Consider the following 23,905-nt stretch of genomic DNA (forward strand, 5'->3'; position numbering starts at 1 on the left):
ATCCCGCTGCTCATCCCAGGGCTCATCCCGGGGCTCATCCCGGGGCTCATCCCGGGGCTCATCCCGCTGCTCATCCCGGGGCTCATCCCGCTGCTCATCCCAGGGCTCATCCCGCTGCTCATCCCGCTGCTCATCCCGGGGCTCATCCCGCTGCTCATCCCAGGGCTCATCCCGCTGCTCATCCCGGGGCTCATCCCGGGGCTCATCCCGGGGCTCATCCCGCTGCTCATCCCGCTGCTCATCCCGGGGCTCATCCCGGGGCTCATCCCGGGGCTCATCCCGCTGCTCATCCCGCTGCTCATCCCGGGGCTCATCCCGGGGCTCATCCCGGGGCTCATCCCGAGGCTCATCCCGGGGCTCATCCCGCTGCTCATCCCGGGGCTCATCCCGGGGCTCATCCCGGGGCTCATCCCGGACCCTCCGCCCCGGCTCTTGGGCGCCCGCTGCGCTGCCGCCCTGCGCCGCCAGGGGGCGCCGCCTCATGCCCCGCCCGCCCCAGCCAATGGGCGGAGCCACGCGCCGGCCCCGCCCCTCCCGCTCCACGGAGCCGCGCGTAGGGCGGGCGGGGAGCTGATCCCTCCGCCACGGGGCTGGTCCCTCCGCCACGGGCCGGTCCCTCCCTCACGGGCCGCTCCGCTCCGCGCCGCGGGGATGAGAGCGGGGCCGAGTCCCGAGCTGCGCCGCGGGCTCCGCGCGGGGCCAGGCAGGTACCGCGGGGGGCGGGGCGGAGGGGACGGGGGTCTCCCGCCGACTTCTGCGGGGCTACATGTCGGGACGCGGTGTCTCCCCTTGCCAGGAGCTGCGGGCACGACGCGGGGGTCCGTGGCAGCCTCGCTCGGCCGCTGGCGGCGGGTGCCGGGGTGCGCGGAGCCGGAGGAGTGCTGGGGAGAGAGCCGGGAGGGGGTGCCCGGTGCGGGGCAGGGCTGGGAGGAGGTGCGGGAGGTTCTGGCGGGACTGCCGGGCTGGGCCGGGCAGCGACCCCCGGGACCTCTCCGGGGACAGCCCCGGGGGCGCGGGGCGGCAGGCGGGGCCGGGGCCCTTCCCGCGGCAGTGCGGGACGCGGGGCTGCTCCAGGAGCGCTGCCAGGCGTGCGGGGCACTGCGCTGGTGTCGGGACACAGCGACAGGCACAGCGGGGCCGCCTCCTGCCTCCAGACCCTCCAGGAGAAGCTGCGGGCTCCTCCGCAGCCCCGGCGGCGCGTGGCACCGGCCCCGCAGCGCGAGACGAGGGATGCTGCGGGCGGCACCCAGAGCCAGCTGCCCTGGGATTTCTTTAAGCGGCCCAGAACAAACAATAGAATGTCATATTAGCACGGGGTTAGCCTGAACTCCTGGAAAATAACAGGGAAAACTGTAAACATCATTCATAACTGCCAGTTTGAAATTCTCAAACAAATCATCCAAAACAAACAGTAGCTGAGTGGAGCTATTTTCTTTGTAGGGAGTTTCCACTGGAATAAATAGCAAGTTCTGTTAAAAAAAAAAAAAAAAATTAAATATATATATATATCTGCAATTAGCTGTAGAACGTGGAGTGCTTGCCAGGGGCTGGAGGGTGCCCACAACCAGAGAGATCCTTAATGATCCAGAGTGATGTGTTATTGCAGATTTTGCTGCCAGTTCTTCAAAGACACTTGCAGTTTTTACCTAAGGGCTCTGCCTAAGACAGAGGTGTCTGGTTTTCCCTCTACTTTCCCATCTTCTTCTATGTTTAGAACATTCCTTAAAGTTCTTTTCCTAACCAGACTCCTGTTTGCTGATGCCCTGTGTAACCCAGGCAGAGCAGTGCTGTGATGTGCCAGCCCTGCAGTACCTGCAGAGGTGGGAAATGAGGACCTTCCACACCATGTGCTTTGCCTCAGCCTCACAGCCAGTTCCTAACTGGCCGGGCCACAGCAGCAGGGCTGAGCACAGAGCTCATATGTGGGTTGTGTTCCCTGGGATGCACAGAGCACCACCAGGCATGGCACCTCAGTCTTCCCTGTGGTTTCTCCAGTGACCTGGATGTCAGTTTGTCCAGCGTGACTTTACACTAATTAACCCACTGGCACTTGATGGGTATGTATACATGGCTCCTGCTCGTGGGACAGCTGCCTGAAGACTTGTTGAGACCTGGCACAGCTCATGGCCGGCTGCAGGAAAGTTCCTGGGTGCATTTCCTGGGCTGGTGCTCTCTAGGACACAGCGAAAGAGTTTTAGTTTGTGAGCCAGAGGTAAAGTGATCAGGTGGCTGTTTTGATGTGACCCTTCCCCCCCAAGGTTTGCAGCTAAACAGTTTTCTCAAAGATCTCACTGCCCGCGTGGGCAGTTGGCTTCACTGGGAAGCAGATTTATTTATCGCCCTCTAGTGATGTTTTAAAAATTAGCATAGGTTCCTTTCAAGAGGAAAACAAGTATTAAAGTTAATTGGTTTAAAAGATTCACATTTTCTGAGAGTCAAACACGACACCACACTTGGGATGGTGTGCCCTGATTCTGGGTAGATGGCTCCAGCCATGGAGATACAACCTCTGCCTCCCTGCAGGCTCTGTGCTGCTCACACAAGGTCTTTCCAGCAACAGCTCTGGTTACAGGCCCATTCTCTTGACGTGTTTTTAAGTGCTGCTACACTTGAAGTTTTGGCTGAACCGACACGTGGATCACTGAGTGTGGCTCTGGTCTAGGTGAGCTTGGCATTTGCAGGTGGGATCAGAAGGGTGCTTCTTCACCTTTGTTCATGATAATTCAGCAAGGCTGGCCCCAGAAATGGGAAGTGTGTGACCTTGTCTCTGCAGTGGAGCCAGCCCAGGGGCTAGAACTCTATTAGTTTTTAACCAGGGGTGTGACTCGAGCATCTGTGTAGTCAGACTGGTTTTACTTCATCATGGGAGATGTCAAGGAATGTACCACTGATATGGTTTCTCTTAATTAGCCTGAAGATGTAGTAATGTTCATTCTTCATTATTAGCCTTGAGGGATCTCAGCTCCTTTCTTACTTGTAATATGGAAGATTCTGATTTGCAGATCTGATGCACAGATCCTTCTTGCAGATCCTTTCCTGGTCCCTCGTGGCCAGCTTTACCCCAGCACACTGTGCTCCACCTTCCTGCCCACCTTCCTGACACCCACTGTGGTTCCACCCTCTGTCATGCCAGCCCCTCACAAACACCCTCCTGTGTTTCCTGTGTTCATCTTCATCCACATATACATATTTTGCCCCTAGAATTAAACACGTGTCACATATGGAACATTATTTACATCTTGACATACCTCAGAATTATTGCCTTTAGTGATAGCTATCATTGAGTGCTAATGCCATTGTTGAGCAGTGTAATTTCATCTGTATTTTTCCTGCTTCTTTGTGACCTCTGTGTTTAAGAACAGAAGTGAGTTCGCGTAACTTCTGATGGATTAGTTAGTTCTATATTTATTTTCTCAGCATGTAGAGAAGAGCATATGTTTACAGATGCTTACTCCTTGCTAGCTTCTATATAAGTAATCTTGATACCAACATGTTTGCCATTGGAAGTTTATCATGTTATTTTACAGACATATTTTACTGTCTGACTGGGGAGGGTTTCTTGCTTAATGAGGTAGGTGGCCAGAAGGACTCTGTGCAGGGTAAAGCAGCTGTCTGCCTGGTTTTATTCTTTCTATTGGACAACACTTTAAGTCATGTGGTTTAGTTTTAGATAGACCTGCAAGGAGCAGTGAGTTGGACTTGCTGCTTATGTGGGTCCCTTCCAACTCGACATACTCTATGACTGCTCGCTCCTACACTGTTGCCAGTGCCACTGCTCCAGCAAGTGTCACCCCAGCAGATCCAAACCCAGGCAACTCTGACCCCCCTGCAACAGCACGTCGGGGACCAGCCCCTCTCTTCTTGTCCCCTGCAGTGCTGTCCTCCTCATGTGCCCTGCAGAGCAAACAGCAGGTCATGAAAGTTTCCGAAACCTGGCACCCAGAGTTAGGCCCTCTGAAAGCATGTAGGGTGGACTACAGCTTGTGGCATGTGAGAGAGAAACTGAAGCAAACCAGGATGTTTTTGTGATTGAAAACTAATTCCCACTGAAAGGAAAAAAGCTTGTTTTGGTTTGGTTTTGAAGTTGCCTGCTGCATTTATTGAAAGATTTATCAGCCAGAGAGGTTTGTGCATTGATGTGTGTGTACACAGATGTGTCTGTGCATGTGTACTTGTGTAGGGAGAGCAAAAGAAGAGCATTCTATTCAGCCTCAGGACAATTTTCCATCTGAAAATTAATTAAACCAATAGGGACTATCAGCTAGGGGATGGAAAATGTAAATTCCATCTACATAGCTCTTCTTGAAGTCTTGCTGGAGAATTGTTTTCTGCTTTGAACATGTCAAAATTGAAAAGAACCTGTTGAATGATAAAGTAATTATCAAAGACCCACAAAAATGCTCATGACTGGAGGTATTCATTTACACATAAACGTGTGTTAAACACAAATGATGGGAAATGAGGCATAAGGGGCAGATTAGGAAGCCTGTAGAGTCATCTGTACCCCATATTGTGCCCTCTATTCAGCCTAGTTTCAGCTGATGCAGTTTTCACACTAGTTTCTGTAGAGGTTAAGGCGAAAGTGAAAAAGAAATACCGGGATAAATTAATACATGAATCAGAATAATTGCCTTTAAATAGACTGTTCTTTGGAGTTTTCCACAGCCTGCATCTTCAGGCTATGCCAGAAATAGGGGCACAGGGAGTGATGGCCTTCCCTCAAAGCCCCCAGCCAGTTGCTGTCCCTGCTGCTTTTCCCAGCCTCTGCAAAGTACTGACTTCAGGAGAACGAGACGTTTTCTGCCTGAATCCTTTCTTCTCCTTTATGAGTCTCGGCAGTCACTTGCAGCAGTTGCTCCCATGGAATAATCATCACAGCCTTGTGTAAGGAACAAAATGTGAATAGTCAGATTCTACGGCTTATCTTTTTCCACCTCATGCCACCCAAGAGCTGGGACCTGTTCTTTAAGGCCACACAACTTGACTTGCATTGGTTCATACCAAGAGCTTTTTTCTGTAAAAATGGGCATATTTCGTTGTTATCCACACTTGGCAAACTGTCCTCTAGCCCCCATGTTACTTGATCTCTGAGCTCTGCAGCCTCCATGGTTAACTTTCCTCCTTCCCTGTCTCAGCCCACTGGCAGCTCTTCATGCTATGTTTTTGTGTGTCTCCTTCACATCTTTTTTAAGTGGGCTCAGCTCACATCATGCTGCTCCCTTCTGCCTTTCCATTCTTGACCTTCATCCAGCAGCTCAGCCATCTCTCTCTCGGCCTCTCTCACTGTTCAACCCTTAATGTCGTCTTGCACCTCCAAAAACTGGCAAAAAAGTGCAATTGTTTAAGCCAAAGTCTACTTTTATTTGCCTACTTTGTGTAACTTTAGACATGGAGCTTCCCTGAAATTCACAACATTTGGCTCCTCCTTTGAAGCTGGGATGCCTAATTTTCATTTCCATCAACTGCAAAATTCCGTGGGATGAAATCCTACAATTCAGCATAAACCTCTCATGAGTTCGAGGAGAGTTTGACAGTGAATGTTGGTAACAAGCATGTTACCTGTCCTCATGCTGGGAGATGAGCAAGCCACCGAAAGACGAGAATGCCTTTCATGGTGCGTGTCCTAGCAGAGGTGCTGTTGATTAACCCATTTTTTCAGCCAGCCAGCTCTGAGACTGCTGTTTAACAACCCCAAGTCTGTAAAATGCTAACGATGCTTATAAGGCATAAAGGGATTAATGTTCAGCCTGTAATGAAATCCAGACGCACTGAGTCGCCTCTTTGCAAGGTCTTTTCCATGGCCAAGCTGCAAATAAAATTATTTAATCATTGTAAATAGATGAGAAACACCAGCCTTGCAACGTGCACAGGACTTGAAGTCCCAGGCACCAAAGGCTGGTGGCAGCTCCTGGTGGAGGGGAAGGGTCGCCCGTGGACCTTCTGCCTGCAGCAAGAACATTTGTAGGTGGGAACCTGGAACCTCCCTGGGGAGCACAGTCTATGCACAGCCGTCTGCCTTAGGGCTGGAGGAAGCTGGCCTGGAAACAAGCCCATCTCTGTCCCTCAGATGAAGCCAGGGCAAACAGAAAGGGCTGAAGTAACCCTGTAGCTGGGCAGACCCAGCTGTCTGGGAGTTGTTAATTTTTAATACAGCAGGAGGAGAAATTCTGGGCCAAGGGAGGGGAAGAGAAAGGGGTTATTTTAAAGACACGAAGGAATGTGTTACATTTTTCTGTTCCTCAGGTTTGGCTGCTCTGCAAGTTTTTTCATTTTGCCGAAGCTCGATTCAGTGAACTATTTGTTTGCATTTTTAAAGGAGCATGATTCTTAATTTACTTTGGCCTCAGTTATGATTTTTTTTTACTGTTAAATGCAGAAAGTTCCCTTCCAGTGTTATATACACATCCAACTTTACAACAGAAATTTCTACCCCAAAGTGCCAGCCTGAATTCAATGGTTTAAAGGGCTTGATAAAAGTGTGCCCTCACTGATTGCCCACATGAGGCTTATCACGAGTCACCCCAGGATTGTTGGATGCTGTGCTCATAATCAGGGCATGCCACAGCTTGAGGCTAGGGACCATACATGTGTCTGTAGCTAAGGAGTGGTTTGCTATGGAGCTATAGAGGCAAGAATCCCTCATGAGAGGTTCCTGGGGTAGCTTTCAGCACTTGTTCAAAGGAAGGAAAGGGATGAGGGAAGAGCCTTGCTGTAAGGTTCTATCAAAACATACCAGGGAAATCTGTTGCAGTTTTCACCATGGGAAGAAGCATTGCAGGAAAATCCCAACAGACAGTGGCTATTTGGTCTGATCCATTGCCAGCAAATATTTCAAATTTAATCAGCCCTGGTTGCAATCAGAATTGCAACCAAACCATTGGGACCTCCAAGGAAAGGTGAAGAAATTTTGCATGCGTGTTTTCAGCAGCAGTTGGCCTGTAATTTTCACACATTCTCTCCACCAACACTGTACCAAGTGGACTGAGGCTTGGAAATAGCAAGATTTGTTTTTATTCTTGCACTTGTCAGTTTTCACTTCTCGGGCCAGCACAGGATGCCCCAGTGAGGGAGCACAGAGCTCTGCTGTCACTGTCCATGTGGTTCCAGACTCCGGTGTTGTTCCAGACTCTTCAGGAAGGCAGTGCTGCAGGCACAAGTTATCTGTGGAGCAGGGCAGAAAGGTGGCATGGAGCAGATTAGTGTGAGTCAAGCTGATCCCCAGCCACCTCCGAGTGGAAAACCCCCTGGGCCTTTGGCAGCCAAGAATTGTATCTCCTGGTCCCCTCCATGTGGGACATTTTAAAATAAGCCAGCAGGGCTCCATTTCTTGGAAGGAAAAGGAAACATTCCAAAATGTATCCTTGCAAACGGATTTACTGTCACCAGGCTCTGCATATTTTAAGAAATGCTTGAGTTTGGTTGGAGACACATTTTAGCAGTAGGGAAGAGGGAAACAATTAGTGAAACAACACGGGAAGACAAACTTGTGCACAATGGCTCAGATAAATATTTACATCCAAGTTTCTTAGCTCTGAGTGCACACTAAACTCTGCCCTGTCTCTCTGAAGGGACTCACATCCACAAAAAAAATACTGGACTGTGGCCACCCAATGTTATTTTACACTTCCTGCTCTAAATAATGAGGCTAATTCTGGATCACAAGGAATTTAGAGGGTTAAAGTGGTAGCAAGAGAGTTAAAGATTCTCCCCAGCGTCTGCAAGGAAACATTAATGCTTTTTTGTATGCCTGTGCTGGCAAGATTCACCCCGAAGACCTGATAAAACAGCTGCACCTTTTTTCCTCTCTTCTAGGCACTGAATTTTCACCCTTTGCAAAGCGCAGTACTGCAAATTCTTAAACTATAAATGGACAGACAGATGTCCTCACCAACCTTGAAGGACCATGGAGAAATGAGGTTGGATGGATCGAAACAGGGTTGCATGAGTCAGAAACCAGGATGGACTGCCAGAGTCTGGGGGTGGCAGGAGACACAGGGCAGTTAGTGTTGTGTTAATGGGGCAGCATGAGCAGTTAATACTGCCCCTATTTAGGTAGGGTGAGTCATCTGTGGTTGTGGAAAAGCTTCTTGTAGTCTAAGTGGTAGCAAAGGGACCTGTTTCTTTGGACAGGCAGATGATGGCAAGAGTTTATGCATCAGGAATTTGTGATAATATGCCATGAGGTTCAAGCTGCTCTGTTTCTGGTTGCTCACAGGTGTTGGTCAGTGCTTTTGGATAAGCTCCTGGAACAAGAAGTTTGTCTTCTTTTTGCAATGAAAATGTCACAATAATGATGTTGGGGGGGATGTACTATATGATTTGAGGAGAAAGGATACCTAGCTTAGACCTCTTCCAGAAGGAAAACCTGGCATCCATACTTAGCTTTGCCACTGCTTTTCAACATTGATGTCATCATGTTATTTAAATCTTAATTCTGAGCTTCAGTTTTAACATTTTCCAAGTAATCACTTTGAAGGTGGAGCAGAGATGTATGGAATAAGAGTTAGGAAGGGCTTGGCTGAATACAAACTGCAATGTGTTTTAGAGCTGGAAAACATTGTGGTGAAGCACAGCAGTTGTATAGAGGGAAAAGCAGACAGTCACTCTGCTACTGCCACTGCTGTCTCAGGAACAGGCTGTGCCAGTACTTGGGCAGCACTGGCAGCAAGTCCTGGTCTCCACAGCTCCTAAGGTGGCCACCTGCTCATGGCATGGGCAGTGATGGGTGTTCCTCCAGGTTTGCTTCTCTCCCCTTACTCCCCTTTCCATTCAGGATCACCCCAGATGGGGCCAGCAGAGGGGCACACAGCAGGTCTGGCTGAGGGCAGGTACATCTGTGTCCTCAGAGGGTGGCACTGGGTGCCCTGCCAGAGGCCTCCTCTGCCAGGGGAATGACTCCAGGCAGCACTTTGGGAGCCCCTGCTGAAACTGCTCCTGGCCCTGAGGTCACGCTGGGATTTGTACAGTTTCTCCAGTGGCAGACAAAGTCTGGGAGCAAGGGGAAAAGGAGACAGCAGCCGTGTGAGTGCGCTTTTCCCTAAACTCATTTTAAGTGCAAGGCAGCGTAAAATGGCAAGCCCAGTTGCTCTCAGTTCCTGTAGCCTAATGCCTGACTTCCTTTTATGCAGTGAACAATTTCCCATTCTCTGCCTTTGTCTTTTTCTCTCTCTGTTTGGGTTTTCTGACCAGAGGTGCAGTTGCAGTGTTCTACAGGCACTTTGTAAGAGTGTCCTGTCTCAGGGAAACGAGACCCAACCACTTCCTGGAGGCAGGAGCCTCTCGAAGTGTCCCATGAAGGGACACTCTGTAGGAATGCTGCTTCTAACATCAACTCATTAGGGGATGGAAGAGCAGCAGCAGGTGTTTTCTCATGGATGGATCCAAGCCCATGTCATTAGTTAATTGTTTCTGTAATCTTAAATGAATTCTTAAATTCTTAAATTCTATACTCTTAAATGGATTCTCCAGACTCGAGCACAGGAAGTTCCACCTCAACATGAGGAAGAAAGCCTTTACTGGAAGGGAGACAGAGCTCTGGGACAGGCTGCCCAGAGAGGTTTTGGAGTCTCCTTCTCTAGAGACTTTCAAGAACTGCCTGGATGCCTTTCTGAGTGATCTGCCCTAGTTTTTTGGTCCTGCTCTGGCAGGTGAGTTGGACTCAGTGGTCTACAGAGGTCCCTTCCAACCCTGACCATTCTGTGTTTCTGTGATTTTTTTTTTTTGATTTTTTTTTTTTCCATCTTGCCTGAGAGCTAAATAACCATGTTCCACATTTACACAATAACTTTTGCTCTGTTCCAGTACATTACTGGAAAGTTTTCCTTTTCTGGGTTGAATTGTTTAGTAGCAGTGATCTGCTCTGACACAACATACTGATCCTGGGATGAGAGTTTTCCTAGGAAGAGAGTGTTTCACAAGATCCATTCAAGAATGAGAATAATATTGGTGCTACTGGCTGTGAACAATTTGTGATGCTCCAAATAATCAAAGACATTGTGGCCCATGTTTTACTCTCTCTGACGGTGTCTTTAACAACACAAATCTCCCCAGCTGATCTGAATGTCAGCATGGAATTGACTCAAAATCCATGTTCAAGGATTTTATTTTTATTTTAAAGGACTGGATGAGACCTTTCACCATCTTCACAGCTAGAAAGTGGAACTGTGTGTCTAACCTGGGGAGAGTGACACTGACAGCCAAATGTTCCGTGTAAAATAATACCAGAACCCCCTTCAGTCCTGATGAAGAGCATTTCCACTGTGGACTGGAGGGCTAGTTTTGAACATTCTAGCTGGCCCAGTCCTTGGCAGGGGCTCTGCAGAGCTTTATCCTGCTGTTTCTGCACTGCTGCTTGTTTTCAGACTGGCTTTTCAGTCTCTCTTTAGGTGATGACATACCCAACGGCCAAAGCAGAGCTACCCAGGAGCCTTCTGCTAGTGTATTTTTTTCCCAGGAAAATGCAGTTTAATTAAAAACAAACATTTTATCAAAACACACTGCTTTGGCAGAGTCCTGCAGAAAATGAAGGGAGCTCCTCCTGCCACACAGGATCTTAAATCTTCCTGCCAGGCACATTTCCATTGGAAAACATCATCGAGCCATGCCAGCTTACCCACCCAGCTGCGAGGTCTGCAGCTTAGCAGCAGCCCTGTCATGTGGGTTGACCCTGAAACTCAAGGTCCTGTAGATTTGTCACCCCTCAGGGTGCAGGTGTTCGGGCATCTAGACAGCTCTGGCCTTGCAGGTGGCCAAGCCCACCATCTCCTTGGCTGGCTCTGCCTCCCACATTTGGTCTGGAAGCACCAGGGTCTGTGGTCCAGGCCACTGGAACCTTCAGTCTTCCATAGTACCCTCAGCTGGTGAGGACAGGAACATGTTCCCTGCGGAGATGAGAGTCTGGCCAGGTGGGACCCCACTGCGTGGGACACGAGCTGGCAGCAGGTGTGGGAGGCAGAGAAAGCACATGGGGTTTTTGAAGACACAGTTAATCAGTGCTTCTGAAACAAGTATTTCCAGTTATGTTCTGCAGACAAGTTGCACTGTTAAAAAAATGTGGGTTTCTTTTATGAACTTAAACTAAACCAAACAGCAGCATTGCGGTGCCACAGCCACCACAAGCTTGAACCAGCTATTGGCAACAGGAAAACCCACCCGTATGAAGGTGTCATTACTTTTCAGTTCAACTACCTGAATAATTTTTTCACTTTAGCTTTCTGAAGAAGAACTTTCAAGCACTGGGGCTGGGGGGGGAAACCTCCCCCTCGGGCTGGGGAGCCAAGCCGATAGTGTCGGCCATACATGGGTTTGGAATGAGGGGCACTGGGCTTGGAGCCTGCCAAGAGACACACAGCTAAACTCAGCAGCTCTTGGATGAGTCATGCACAAACACGGCCTGGAGTCTTGCAAGTGCTCCAGAACTTCCTGAGTGTGTTGGGTAAACGAGTCCCTGTTCCCATGGCACCAAAATTGTGCAGAGATCTTGCCGTGTCCCTCTGGCCGCTCCCACTGTGGTGCCGGGGCGGTGTGAGCAGAGCGGCTGAAGTTTCTCCAGCTCTAGCGTGGAGGAGCAGTAATGTCTCCCCTTCATCCAAGAGGGATGCTCTGGGAAAGGCTGCAGGAGGCTGCAGTAGCCTAGGACCACCAGCTGCCCCTCCAGGCTCTGCCAGCCCAGGTCCAGGGCAGCTGAATGGCAAAGGACTGTGGCCACTCCATGAAACTCCTGCCTGGGGCAGGGATCACCTCCTGATTCTTCTATATAGTGAGACGGGAGGGGGGGTTGCAATGAAGCTGTAAAACTGTAGCCCCTAGAAACATGCAGGGTTTAGAGCACATTTCACATGGCATGGGCAGAAGGGAGCTGCTCTCCGTGTCCAGCAGCATCTTAAGGAGACACCCAGCCCATACAAACCAACACTGTCAAAAATGGGGTTCAGCTGAGTTTTCCCAAGCAGGGAAGGAGCACATGAGCAATAGTTTTACCGTGCATGGCTACTGAAACCAAAGGAGAACCATTCATTATTCCTCTATTAAATATACAAATGAAGGATGTTAACTGTGAAATAGAGCCAATTATCCACGTCCCATTCCCTCAGGAGGATCCCACTCATGAGATCCTGTGGCCGTCATCTCAGTGATGTCCTGCTAAGGATACTTGACTGGCTTGTGTCTAAGAGGCTTTGGCTGAGGGCTTGGAAGGCAGTTTTCTGGTTTGCCTAAAGGCTGTTTGGAATCAGGCAACAGGACCTCTCAGCAAGTGGTGATTTCAGTAATTTATTTGGAGACAGCGAGTATGGGGAATGCCTGTGTCCTGTAGTCACAGCATTTCCCTGCAAACCCAAAGTCTGTCCTTGTGAGACTTCCACACGTACTCCAGCAACTGCTGGAAGTGGGGCTGGTGAGCAGGTCCTTAGGCTCCTCCGGAGAAGTGCATTGCATGGGCAAACACAAGATTTCTTGGAAGAAATTGCTGCCACCATTCAGGTACAATCTGAAGCCATTCCTGATGGCTGGGAAAAGTAATCTTCCAGCACTGACTCTTGGATATCTCCCCTGGAATTCTGAGTAAAATGTCCTCCTGCACTACACTGACATCATGTGTGTTGTTGGTACTCCTTACTACATTGTACCATGGAGGAGACAAGTTTTGGGATGGCCAAAATGATTGTTCTACCTACAGGGAGGTTATTATGTGCCATAGGATTCTTAGGCCCAGAAGATACTCACATGCAAGATTTCCATACAATGCCGTTCCTCATGTTCCTACACCAGGACCACAAAGCTTCTCCCAGTGGTGCCCATGGCAGGGGAGAGCTGACTGGGGTTTTCCACAACTACCCTCACCTGCCCTTCCCTCCTGCTATGAGATGCTGCACAACAGATGCTTTGCTGTACTATGTTTAGTAGGAACATGTTCTCCTGTTAAGGCACCCCTGGAAGCCAGGTGTTCTGTTTTAGTAAGGAGACTTTTTTTTAAACAAACAGTTTTTAGCTGACGTTATTTTTATTTAGTTCTCCCTGTGAAGCTTCCAGAGACAGATCTTTGCTTGGCAAGGTCATGTCAGAGACCGAAGGAGAAATTGCCATCCCTCTGTCACCATCTGCACACACATGTACACAAAGAATCTACTTGGAGACCACAATTGATGGTGCAAAGCTGAATATCCATAGGTTAAGAAATGGCTTTATGAAATGGTGCTTGCAGTCCCACTCCAACATGAGTTACCTGATCTTGTACTCTTTCTCTTTTCTGGGCTTCCTCACAGAAATCCCTGGGGACAGCCCCCCCAGGCAGGCTGAGCCCCCGTGTTGCAGCAGAGCCAGCAGGAGCAGTGCCCCAACCCAGCCCTGCAGCTTTCCCCTCTGCTCAGGAGGTCAGGGCCAGGCACCCAAACTCCCTGTAATCACCTTGCTTTTGGCCTTGACATCAATGAAATGAGGGCAATACCTTCTTCCTCTGACACCAGCAGGATGTGAATGTGGTTGTAAGGTGCTGAGCTGGGGCAGTGTCGTGTACTCAGAGATGGGACTGAGGAGCTCACATGCAAGAAATGTTTCTGCATTCAGCAGATTTTTGGAAAGGGTGTTGTTAATAAAAGGAACAGGCTTTCTCTGTAGGACCTCTCCTCAACCAGCAATCTTGGTTTTTTTATTCTTTGGAGATTCCATATTTTGATGTGTTCAGAAGTAAAAAGATCAATAATTCTTGGCACTCTCTAAACTTCCTGGTACCTCGAGCTCTAATACAGGAGAATGCTGAAATGAGAAACAAGCGATGGGACAGATTTCCCCATGCTTACTGATACAGAGCCACTGATATATGGATTTCTCTCTATCATCTTTCTCCCTTTCTCTATTTAACAAATAAAAGGAGACCTGTGACCTTCGTGTGTGTATTTTGACTTGGATTGTCATCATGTCTAACTCAGAGGTCTCACCACTGCAGTCACCTCCTTTCTGTGTCCTATGAGATTTGGTGGCTGTGGCTGCTAAAAAAAGATACAAGTGTCTTGAGATTAAACTACCTGGTAAGTAGTAATAACCTACCGATTTGCTGAATCTGTAAGTCATGAAAAATGGATATAGAGAAAAATCTACTAAATAACCTCATCCATCTCTTCAGCCCATAAAATAAGGCTCCCTACAGTATCATATGTGGCTCATAGCTTTGTCCATTCTAGCTTGAAATTGTATATTTATATCTTTCCTTAACAAACTCTTCCATGGCACTTCCATGGTAGGAAGTTTTTCCTGACCTCTGGCTTGTGTTTTTGTTGGTTTTTTTCTCTGCTTAATTTCATGTCATTACTTTGAATTTTGGCTGAGAAAGCTAGATGTGTTTCAAGTTAGGGGAGTTTTAAGTGTCCCACGTGAATGTGAGAGTTGATAAGTTTTTAGTAATAAGGAAGGGGAGGGAGGTGTCTGAAAGCCCAGATCAAGGCTCTCAGTGCTGAGGTTTCATCAGTTTTAGATAAAAAGAGAACTGGGAGAGTGCAATAAACAAATCTGCTTCCTGGGTGGCCAGACTAACTGGAATGTCTTTTTGTCTTGCAGAAGATGAAGCCCATCGTCCAAAGAAGACGATCTACACCTTCTACCATTGCTAAAGCTCTTGGCAAGTCAAGGTACCATTCCAGGTAGAGGAAAAACTTTTCTGACTCCTTTTTCCACCTTTCTGCCTGTACTGACCAAAATCAAACTAGTTCCAGCCATTCTCTGGGAAGTCACGTCCCCATGGGATGACAGCAGCTTTCCCTGAGTGTCAGCTTGGATGGATGGTTAAGTGGTGACCCTGACATGGAAAGCTCCTGGTGACTCCAGAGCCATCTAGTGCCCTGCTGACACTTTGCCCCCACTGATGTAAAACACTAATGGCGCCTGCAGATGCAGGCAGATACAAACCTGCCAGATGTGCAGATCTTCTGCCAAAACACAAAGTGCTACCTCTGAGCTGAGCTATTTGGTCCTTTTGTGGGAGCTGAGCCCTCTTCAAGGTCATGTACTTGTGCTCTTGCAGCACCATGTAACTGCTTGACACAGATAAGGAAATCATAGAATCACGGAAAGGTTTGGGTTGGAAGGGACCTTAAAGATCATCTAGTTCCAACCCCCCTGCCTGGGCAGGGACACCTCTCAGCAGACCAGGTCACTCAAAGCCCCATCCACCCTGCCCTTGAACACTTCCAGGGATGGAGCTTCCACATCTTCCCTGGGCAACCTGTGCCAGTCTTTCACCACCCTCACCTTCTTTATTCTTAGAATGTCTAACATAAATCTCCCCCTCTCCAGTTTTAATCCATTACCCCCTGTCCTCTCACTCCAACCCCTCTCTAAAGTCCCTCCCCAGCTTTCCTATAGGCCCCCTTCAAATACTGAAAGGCCACTATGAGGTCTTCCCAGAGCCTTCTCTTCTCCAGGCTGAGCTGCACTCCTTTCTGCCTTGCTCTGATAGCAATCTTATCAATAGCATTTCCTGAGGGATTTGTTTAGCTCAATTATTTTTTTTTCTTTGTAAGAAAGAGATTATAAAGCTGAACTGATTGACATGAGGTCTGGACCAGCTCTCCTGAAAAATACCCCCTTTATATCACACAACAGGTGTGATAGATACCTCCTGCTTTTCTGAAATGGCTGTGTGGGGTCTGCCTCATAGGATCATTTAAAATAAAGGACAGGGCTGATTTCCCTTTGCTTCTCTTCTGACCAAGTTGTGTGGCTTCCTTGTCATTCCCCAAACCCTCTTGTAAATAACACTAAAAAAAGTAATGAAGATAAACAAATTCTTGACTGTATTTGGCTGGAGAATATCCTTGTGAGGGAGGGAAGCTTGAAATGTTTCTCATGATGGATTGCCATGGAGGGAACTGGTACAATGCCATCTTTTCTTAGGCCATGAGAGTATTGGAGAGCTTTATTTTTTTGCTGTCCTCTTGTTGTGTTTACAAAGCTGTGCAGCTCCTCCACAGGAGCTGAGACTGTGTGGATCCCACTGCTCAACTGATGCACATCCAAAGCTTTTACTAACAAGTTTAAAGGCCATTTAGCTTCTCACTGGTAAAGACAACAGATGTGTAAGCCAAGAATTCACCTGCTGGTGGCTGTGGAGTGGTGAGGAGGGCAGAGGGAGTTTCTGCATGCAGGAGTGTGGGTGTTCCTGTGACTGGGGGGTGATTTTTTAAAAAACAGCTGGTGGCTGGCTTGAACTTCACTCCTGTGAGGTCAAAGGAGCCCAGTCAAGAGTCCAGTGGAAACTGAGTGAAGAGTAACAGTGTCAAAAATCCCACCCTTAAAGCTCGTATGGTTTTTCATTGGTTGGTGTGGAGGCTGCCTTCAGACTGGAGTAGCATTGCTGAGCGCTAGAGGAAGGGTGGACACCTCTGCCATGGGTGTCTTTGCCTGCAGACAAGGTGCACATCTTTGTCTATGTGTCTAGGAGGACTTCCAGGGTTCTTCTGTCTACATGAGTCTATGGCCATGTCCCAGAGCTTGGCTGGTTCAGTCTGTGTCTGGCACACAAAGAGTCTCTGAGCAAGGCTTAGCAAAACTCCCTTGCTTCTTCACGCAGCACAATCCCACCTGCAGGGCAGGGACAGTCACAGGAGGTGACCATGGGACCTGCTGTAGCACCAGCACTGCCAACAGGAGCCAGCAGCAGCACCAGAAGGTGCCCTGGGAGGAAGCTGAGAAGCCAATGGGGAGCTCAGGGCTTGCTGGAGCTCTCCCAGCTGGGGGAAGCACAGAGAAAGGACCCACCGTCATCCCAGCGAGCTGCAGCACCCAAAAACTGGGAGGTTCTGTGGCAATGGCCCCTGTACCAGTTTCAGTAGAAACAAGATGCTGGATTGCAGCCAGGGGAGCAGGGGAGGATAGCTGGAATTAGATGAGTACGTGCAGTTCCTTTCTCCGAGCTGCAGCCCCTGCACTGACAAGCAGTTGTGTTTAGATGGTGACACAAGGAGCGGTGTCTGTCCCCGCCCAGGCTGGGCAGTGCCACCTGGCACTCCATCCCCCCCCTCTCAGTCACGGCTCACATGGATGTGCTGAAAATAACTGTTTTACCTGAGCGAGCAATGACTGAAAATGAGCATTTCAGCAGCTCAGCCTCTCCTGGTGTGGTGTGGGTATTTGGGCAGCATTCCATGCCCCCGAGGTGGACTGGGCCACTGCAGGGCCACACTGGAAGTGCTGGGAGGAGAGCAGGGCTGCGGGCTGGCCCAAAACAGCCTCCAGTGGCCAGTCACAGACCCTTGTCAATGAAGCTTCTGAGAAAGTCTTGTCATTTTTCTTCCCCTTCCAGAGAAACTACCCTTTCCTCTTCTCATCTTGACAATGGGCTGCCAAGTGGAGTGTTCAGCAGCCCAGGCTCCACTTTCATCCTGGATGAGCGGGTGCAGCTGACCATGGGCCTGCAGACCCAGGAGAGACACCTGATCCTGTTCAGCGATGTGCTGGTCATCGCCAAATCCAAGTAAGAGGGATTCACACTCACTCCTTCTCCCCAGCATGTGCTGCTGAAGCTATGCTCTGAGCTGTTTGTGGAGCAGGCATCAAAACAGCTCTTTACAAACATGGGTCCAAAATGAGGCATCTCTCCCTTCTGCCTCCAGAAATTCTTCTTGGTATTCATGTTTCACTCCATTTTCCTGAAGGAAAAAGGTGTTTTAATTGGTTTTTCCCTTTCCCTTATGTGGCTTCTTCATGAAATGGGATGAGGGCATGATCTTGGCAGTAAGGACAGAAAATTGATTCCTGATCTGGCTACTGCTGCCACAAATAATGAAGAGCTTAGGTGGCTCCAGTTATTAGCACAGACAGTAATTAGCCTAAATCACCATCTACCTCTGTGTTGCTCTAGTGAATCACATCACTCTAGGCCACAGATGTCTCACTGCAGCCACCAACCCCAAAACGTACCTCTACATGCCCAGAAGTTTGGTTCTGGAGGGGCTTGTTGCTGTTACTGCATCTGCGTGACTGGAAGATGGCATGACCAGACTCTGGAAGACTAGACCTTAGGGTCTGGCCTAAGAAATCCATAATTTGAATTGCAGATCGTCCTCCAGCCTGAAGCTGAAAAAGCAGGTGCATCTGAGTGAAGTATGGACAGGCATCTGTCTCAGCGAAGTGACAGAGAAAAAGATGAGTTCTGAGAATTCATTTGTCATCGGCTGGCCTACCACCAACTATGTTGTCACCTTCAGGTATCTCATCAGACACCAGACTCTGCAGCCTGGCAGCTGCCCACATCTCTGACTGAGGCTGCAGGTCCCTGAGCTCTACTACAGCCCTTCTCCCCATTGAGTAGAGGACTTGCGCTCACCTCAGACAGTATGGTAAAAACTTAGATGTTGGGAGACAGTCATCTTAGAAAGATACCTAAAGGTTGGTTCCTGAGAGCCTTTTAGAGGACCAACCTTGTTATGGCAGGGCTTACCCTGTTTCACAGCATCCTGGAACATCACAACCAAATCTGCCATAGCAAGCCAGCTTGTGCCATCATACAAGCACGTTGTGTCAGCACCTATCCAGAGCCATTTCTGTAGGAGATGAGCCCTAGTCTGGGAATTTTTCATGAGAAAGGACAGGTTAGATGTGTCAATGAAAAATGCCAGATGGCCTCGTGCCAGGATTAAACCCCTTATCCACCTCTGGTGTGGCTTGGGCAGCTCCTGGGCTCCTGTGGGTGTCTGCCAGGATGTCCCAGGCCCATGGCACCAGACTATGGAAAGGTTCTTTAAGATGGGTCTGCACGAGCTGCACATTCCAGAGATTGCTTAGCCCTTTCTAATCCCAAAAATAGAAATGCAAGGGGAGCATGGAGCTCTCTAGAGAGTAGCCCATTCCCCTCCAAATGCCACCTCAAAGACTATCCCACTACTGCGCCTGAGCTAAGCAGGCTCACCAAAAAACAGGTGAGCTTTTTATTACCTAGAGCTCAGTCTAGCCTGGCTAAACTGAACCTAGAGCTGGTACATCCACAGTGAGATGAGGTCACTGCTGGCTCAGGCACCTCTGCTTCTCACTTTCCTTCGCAAAGTGGGGAGGTCAACGGCCTTTCATGGTCACTGTGTCCTCAGAGGTCCTGCTAGCACAGCGAGGAATGGCTGATCTGGCCTGATGCTTTTCCTTCTGTGGAGCCTTGGTGGAAAAAGAAATGGGAACCCTACCGTGGTTTCCCATAGGCTGTCTCATGGTTTCCATGGGTCAGGATGGTCTCTCCCAGGTGATGCATTCCTGACCAGGACTCATGCCCTGACAATGCAGCCCTTGGTGTCTTAGTCCAAATAAAGTTCCACTTCCTTCATGTCACTGAGACCTGGGTAACCCATGTTGGCAGCAGAAGCTTCTAGGAACAGCAGACATTGGGAAGGAAAAAAAAGGAGAAAGAAAATAGCAATTAAAGGTCACTGCAAAAATAATAAGGGCACACAGGATGAGTTAACTCCAGCATCACAGCAAGATATTTGTCCCGAATCTGAACACTTGGCAGCCTGGGCAGGAAACTCAGTCCAGTTTGTTGCTGGGCTCTTTTTTGTTATTTTTGTTATTTGTTAAAATAGGACAGAGGCAGGAAAGGACTATGCTTTTGTTCCAGGGCTTTGCAGGAAGGAGCTTTGACTTACATCTATATATAAATGACACTGGGTAGAGTTTCCAGAGGCTGTTCCCCACTCAGCTCTTGTTTGATGCTCTGCCTTCCTTTTATCTTCAGCTCAGCTGATGTGAAGGAGCGATGGCTGTCAGCACTGCTGTGGTAAGTGACCCTCCTTTCCTCCTCCTCCTGGGTGGCTCCTCTGCAGCTCTCAGAGGAGTATGTCATGCCAGGCACCACGTTGCCCTCTGATGTTGGACACATTGTCTAGCTACTGTTTGAAAAAGCCACCTTTGAAACCTGAATGTAGAAGCCCCTCGGTGAAAGCAAAGCTGGTGTTAACAGTCTAGGAAAGATAAAATCCTTTGGAAGATGACATTATTGGAGCAGCTTTTTTCCTCTGGAGCTGGAGGTTGGCTTTGCTGGTCACTATGGAAATGTCACACGTGTCACTGATTCTTCAGATTATTTTTTTTATTGGAACTGAAGTTTGTATTTCCTGGCAGCTAGAGGCTACAGTTGTTTCTTCATCATGTTACATTTCTAGATATTGTTTCCACTAACCCCTGGTCAGAAGTATTTCTGGAGGTACAGAGAGGGGAAGAGGTCTCTTGATTTGTGGAGGACAGTAAGGATCCTAAGCATGCTGGGAGGTGTTACACTAGACATGTCCATCTGCATTACAGCACTGCCGGGGGGGGCTGCTAGTCTGGGTGCTCAAGATAAAAGGCTAAAGCCAGTAGGAGCAAGTCAGTGATGTGGACAGTGGGATCAAGTGCCCTCTCAGCAAGTTTGCTGACAACACCAAGCTGTGTGGTGTGGTTGGCACCCAAGAGGGAAGGGATCCATCCAGAGGGACCTTGACAGGCTGGATAGGTGGGCCCATGCCATCCTCATGAAGTTCAACAAGGCCAAGTGCAGGGTCCTGCACCTGGACTGGGGCAACCCCAGGCACAAATATAGGTTGGACAAAGAATAGATTGAGACCAGCCTTGAGAAGAAGGACCTGGGGTTGTTGGTCGATGAAAAGCTCAACATGAGTCAGCAATGTGTGCTGAAGCCCAGAAACCAATCATGTCCTGGGCTGTATCAAAGAAGTGTGGCCAGCAGGTTGAGTGAGGTGATCCTGCCCCTCTACTCCATACTCATGAGATCCCACCTGGAGAACTGTGTCCAGTTCTGGAGCCCTCAACACAGGAAGGACATAGAGCTCTTGGAGTGAGTCTGGAGGAGGCCACGAAGATGATCACAGGGCTGGAGCAGCTCTGCTCTGGAGACAGGCTGAGAGTTGGGGCTGTTCAGCCTGGAGAAGAGAAGGCTCCAGGGAGACCTTAGAGCACCTTCCAGTGCCTGAAGGGGCTCCAGAAAAGCTGGGGAGGCACTTTTTACCAGGGTCTGTAATGATAGGATGAGAGGTAATGGTTTTAAGGTGGAAGACATGAGATTTAGGTTAGATGTTAGGAAGAAATTCTTTTCTGTGAGGGTGGTGAGACACTGGCACAGGTTGCCCAGGGAAGCTGTGGCTGCCCCATCCCTGGCAGTGTTGAAAGGCAGGTTGGATGGGGCTTGGAGCAACCTGGTCTAGTGGGAGGTGTCCCTGCCCAGGCAGGGGGGTTGGAACTAGATGATCTTTAAGGTCCTTTCCAACCCAAACCGTTCTATGATTCTGTGATTCTATGACTACATGACTACACTGCGAACGGGACATGTCATTGCTACTGTCATAATTAATCTATATTTATCATAGTGCCAAGGAGCAGGTACCTTGCATCCTAGTCTTAGGGGCCTTCTCAAGTTTAGTTGGGAAATTTCATTCCCTCCTCTTTTCTTTGACTTTCAGGCATATCAACGAGGTAAAACAGAATGAATATCTGAAGAATCTAACCCTTCAAATCTTTGTGGTAGATGCTGACAACTGTTCTACTGTAAGTAAAGAACCTGCTCATCAGGCCAATGCTACATGGAGGTCTGTGGGGTAGGGGTGGGAAGGCAGAGCTGTGGGGATGCTGCTGCTGTCCCTGTTTAAAATTCAGGTTCCACAGGTTATAGAGGGTGTGCATCTGGGCAGCTGCATCCTTCCCACTGGAAGCCCACTCAGAGGGATTTGGTTTGGGAAATCAGGAGGTAGCCAGACCCTAACCAAAGAGTGGTTAATTCTTAAGATTATCATTGGACTCTGGCTTCTTTTCTCTTTTCCTTCTGCTTCTGTTCCTAATTGGTGACAGTTTGTGGTTGAATGCCTGATCATTCCTATTTTCAGGGCATTAAGTTGAGGATATTGATCATGCAAGAGCCTCTGGTTTGGTCTCCTCAGTTAATTTACTGGAATGTGTCCCAGTTTCTTCGTATTAATCACATACATTTCTAGACTTTGTGCCAAGCTTGGTGGGTCACATTTACCTCCTGGGGACTCAGTCCAACACTGGTGTGACCCAATACAGCAGCTGAACACCACACACTGCCTGGGATTCCTGCAGACAAAATCTTTGGATGGTACAATAAACCCCTGACAGAAGAACTAGCAGAGAATGGTTTTCATAGTGTCTAACCACCATCACCCTTAACAGTGATTTCAGTGCAGTTCAAATTAGCACAGCTCTTCTGACTGTGAGCATTCAGCAAAAAACAGCCAATAGGCAGATGAGAAACATTTTCCTCAGATTTTCAAGCTGCAAGAAACTGCAACCAAACTTCATGCCTTCTTCTTAGCCTCCTCTGTTTTCTCTCTTTTCCTTTCTAGATGACATCAGTCGATGTGTCCAACATGGAAACTGCAGAGAGTGTGATGAAGAAGACCCTTCTGCAGGTTGGACTTCCTGTAAGTAGCAGTTGCATAGTCTGCCAGATCTTAGCTGAGGAAGCTGGCAATGTCTGAGTTACAGGACAGGGCAGATACGAAGAAGTCTAGATTTGCTGTAGTCAACCAGTAAGGCACTGATACTCTCTGGACTGTAAGATGAAGCAATGTGTTTGTGTGGGTGACAAGTATTGGAAGCACAGACATGCTTACATGCCTACATTAAATTCAATACTTGTTTAATAAAGCCCTTTGGATGTCAGAGAACCCAAGTGTTTGCCATCCAGCATTAGGATTGAGGCAAGCTTGACAAAGGTTTATTAATATAGCTCTGAAATACTGAACAAATCAGTGATGTTCTCAGCTGAACCTTGCCCATTGCAGTGGTCCAGCCTTTCCTAGTCCAGTGTTTAACAGGTAGCTTTGACAGTGTTCCAGTAGTTTAATACCAAGGAAGGTTGTGTATCATCTTCCTAAAACACTCTGGGAAACCATCACACAGGTTTACACCCTTCTGGCTGTCAGTCTTTTCTTCTCCTGAACCAAGTGTGGTGACACCTCATGGGCCTCACCTTGGCTGCCTTCACCTGATATTTTTCTCTTTTCCTCAACCACCAGGGCACGACAAGTGAACACCATCTCTGGGTGATCTCAGGAAAAGATGACCCTCCTTACCCTCTCATTGGTAAGAGCTCTCCCATTTTCCCTCACTTCTAGCTCCACAGGAACAAGTGATGAATAATACTGGTGTGTCTGGCAGAGAAATACCTCAAACATTTCACTCTTCATTTAGAAAAGCAATGGTAGTGGGGTGTTGCTGATGTGAGATGGGACATCAAGCTGATGTGAGATGTTAGTTGGCTTTTATGGTCTCAGGATCCACATTTCATCAACATATGGTGACATTTGAAGACCTTCAAACTTACCTCCCTTTTCCAAGCAAACCTGTGCAAGACAGCAAAATATAAAATTAAATGCATTATGTGCCGGAGAGGAAGCAAGGAAATAACACTGATTTACCCAGCATCTAAACTAAAGCTTTTGGATGCATTTGACCTGCAGTTTGCTTCTCTGACAGAGGTGTCAGTGGTGCAGCCATTGCTCAGACTGTTTTACCCTGCTTAGTTGTGATGAGCAAGGAATCCCTGCACTAACATTGTGTTCTCAGTGATAACCCAATAAATACATCCCCAGGCTCTCCAAGTTTATGCATATTGGTTTAATAAATAATTTCGCTCCAAAGTGTGCTCCTGTTTTCATAGTTAGACTATCACTCTGAGACCCTTTAGACTGCACATTTTTATTTGTAGGTGTTTATTGGTGTTTTCCAAGTTGTTGTGGCAGATGGTTACCCTTTGTATTCACCCAGTGCATACTGGAGTGTCACAGAGCAATGCTTGCAGTGTCTTGTTAATGCAGGGGGGCCTATAACCCTATTAATAAGGGTTTAAACTCAGTTAACAGAGCTCGTACAATGTTCTGGAGAGCTGCTCGTGAAGAGCGGCTGGCCAGGTTTAACT

General features: G+C 48.5%; 1 protein-coding gene across 2 annotated transcripts in view; it reads left to right on the forward strand.

Annotated features, from left to right (window-relative positions):
* Positions 1–570: 570 nt before the first annotated feature.
* LOC127389652 (rho GTPase-activating protein 20-like) overlaps positions 571–23,905 on the forward strand; it is a 33,489-nt gene continuing 10,154 nt past the window's right edge. Inside the window, exons 1-8 of one of the 2 annotated variants that reach the window (XM_051630348.1) lie at positions 571–707; positions 14,551–14,633; positions 17,294–17,464; positions 18,048–18,197; positions 19,709–19,750; positions 21,429–21,513; positions 22,329–22,406; positions 23,004–23,070. In XM_051630348.1, coding sequence (XP_051486308.1) covers positions 14,554–14,633; positions 17,294–17,464; positions 18,048–18,197; positions 19,709–19,750; positions 21,429–21,513; positions 22,329–22,406; positions 23,004–23,070 — 673 coding nt within the window. In that variant the 5' untranslated portion in view covers positions 571–707; positions 14,551–14,553. The remainder of the gene's footprint in view (positions 708–14,550; positions 14,634–17,293; positions 17,465–18,047; positions 18,198–19,708; positions 19,751–21,428; positions 21,514–22,328; positions 22,407–23,003; positions 23,071–23,905) is intronic. The other variant, XM_051630349.1, reaches the window with a different exon arrangement.

Source organism: Apus apus, chromosome 12 (assembly GCF_020740795.1).
Source record: "Apus apus isolate bApuApu2 chromosome 12, bApuApu2.pri.cur, whole genome shotgun sequence".
Classification (NCBI taxonomy): Eukaryota; Metazoa; Chordata; class Aves; order Apodiformes; family Apodidae; genus Apus; species Apus apus.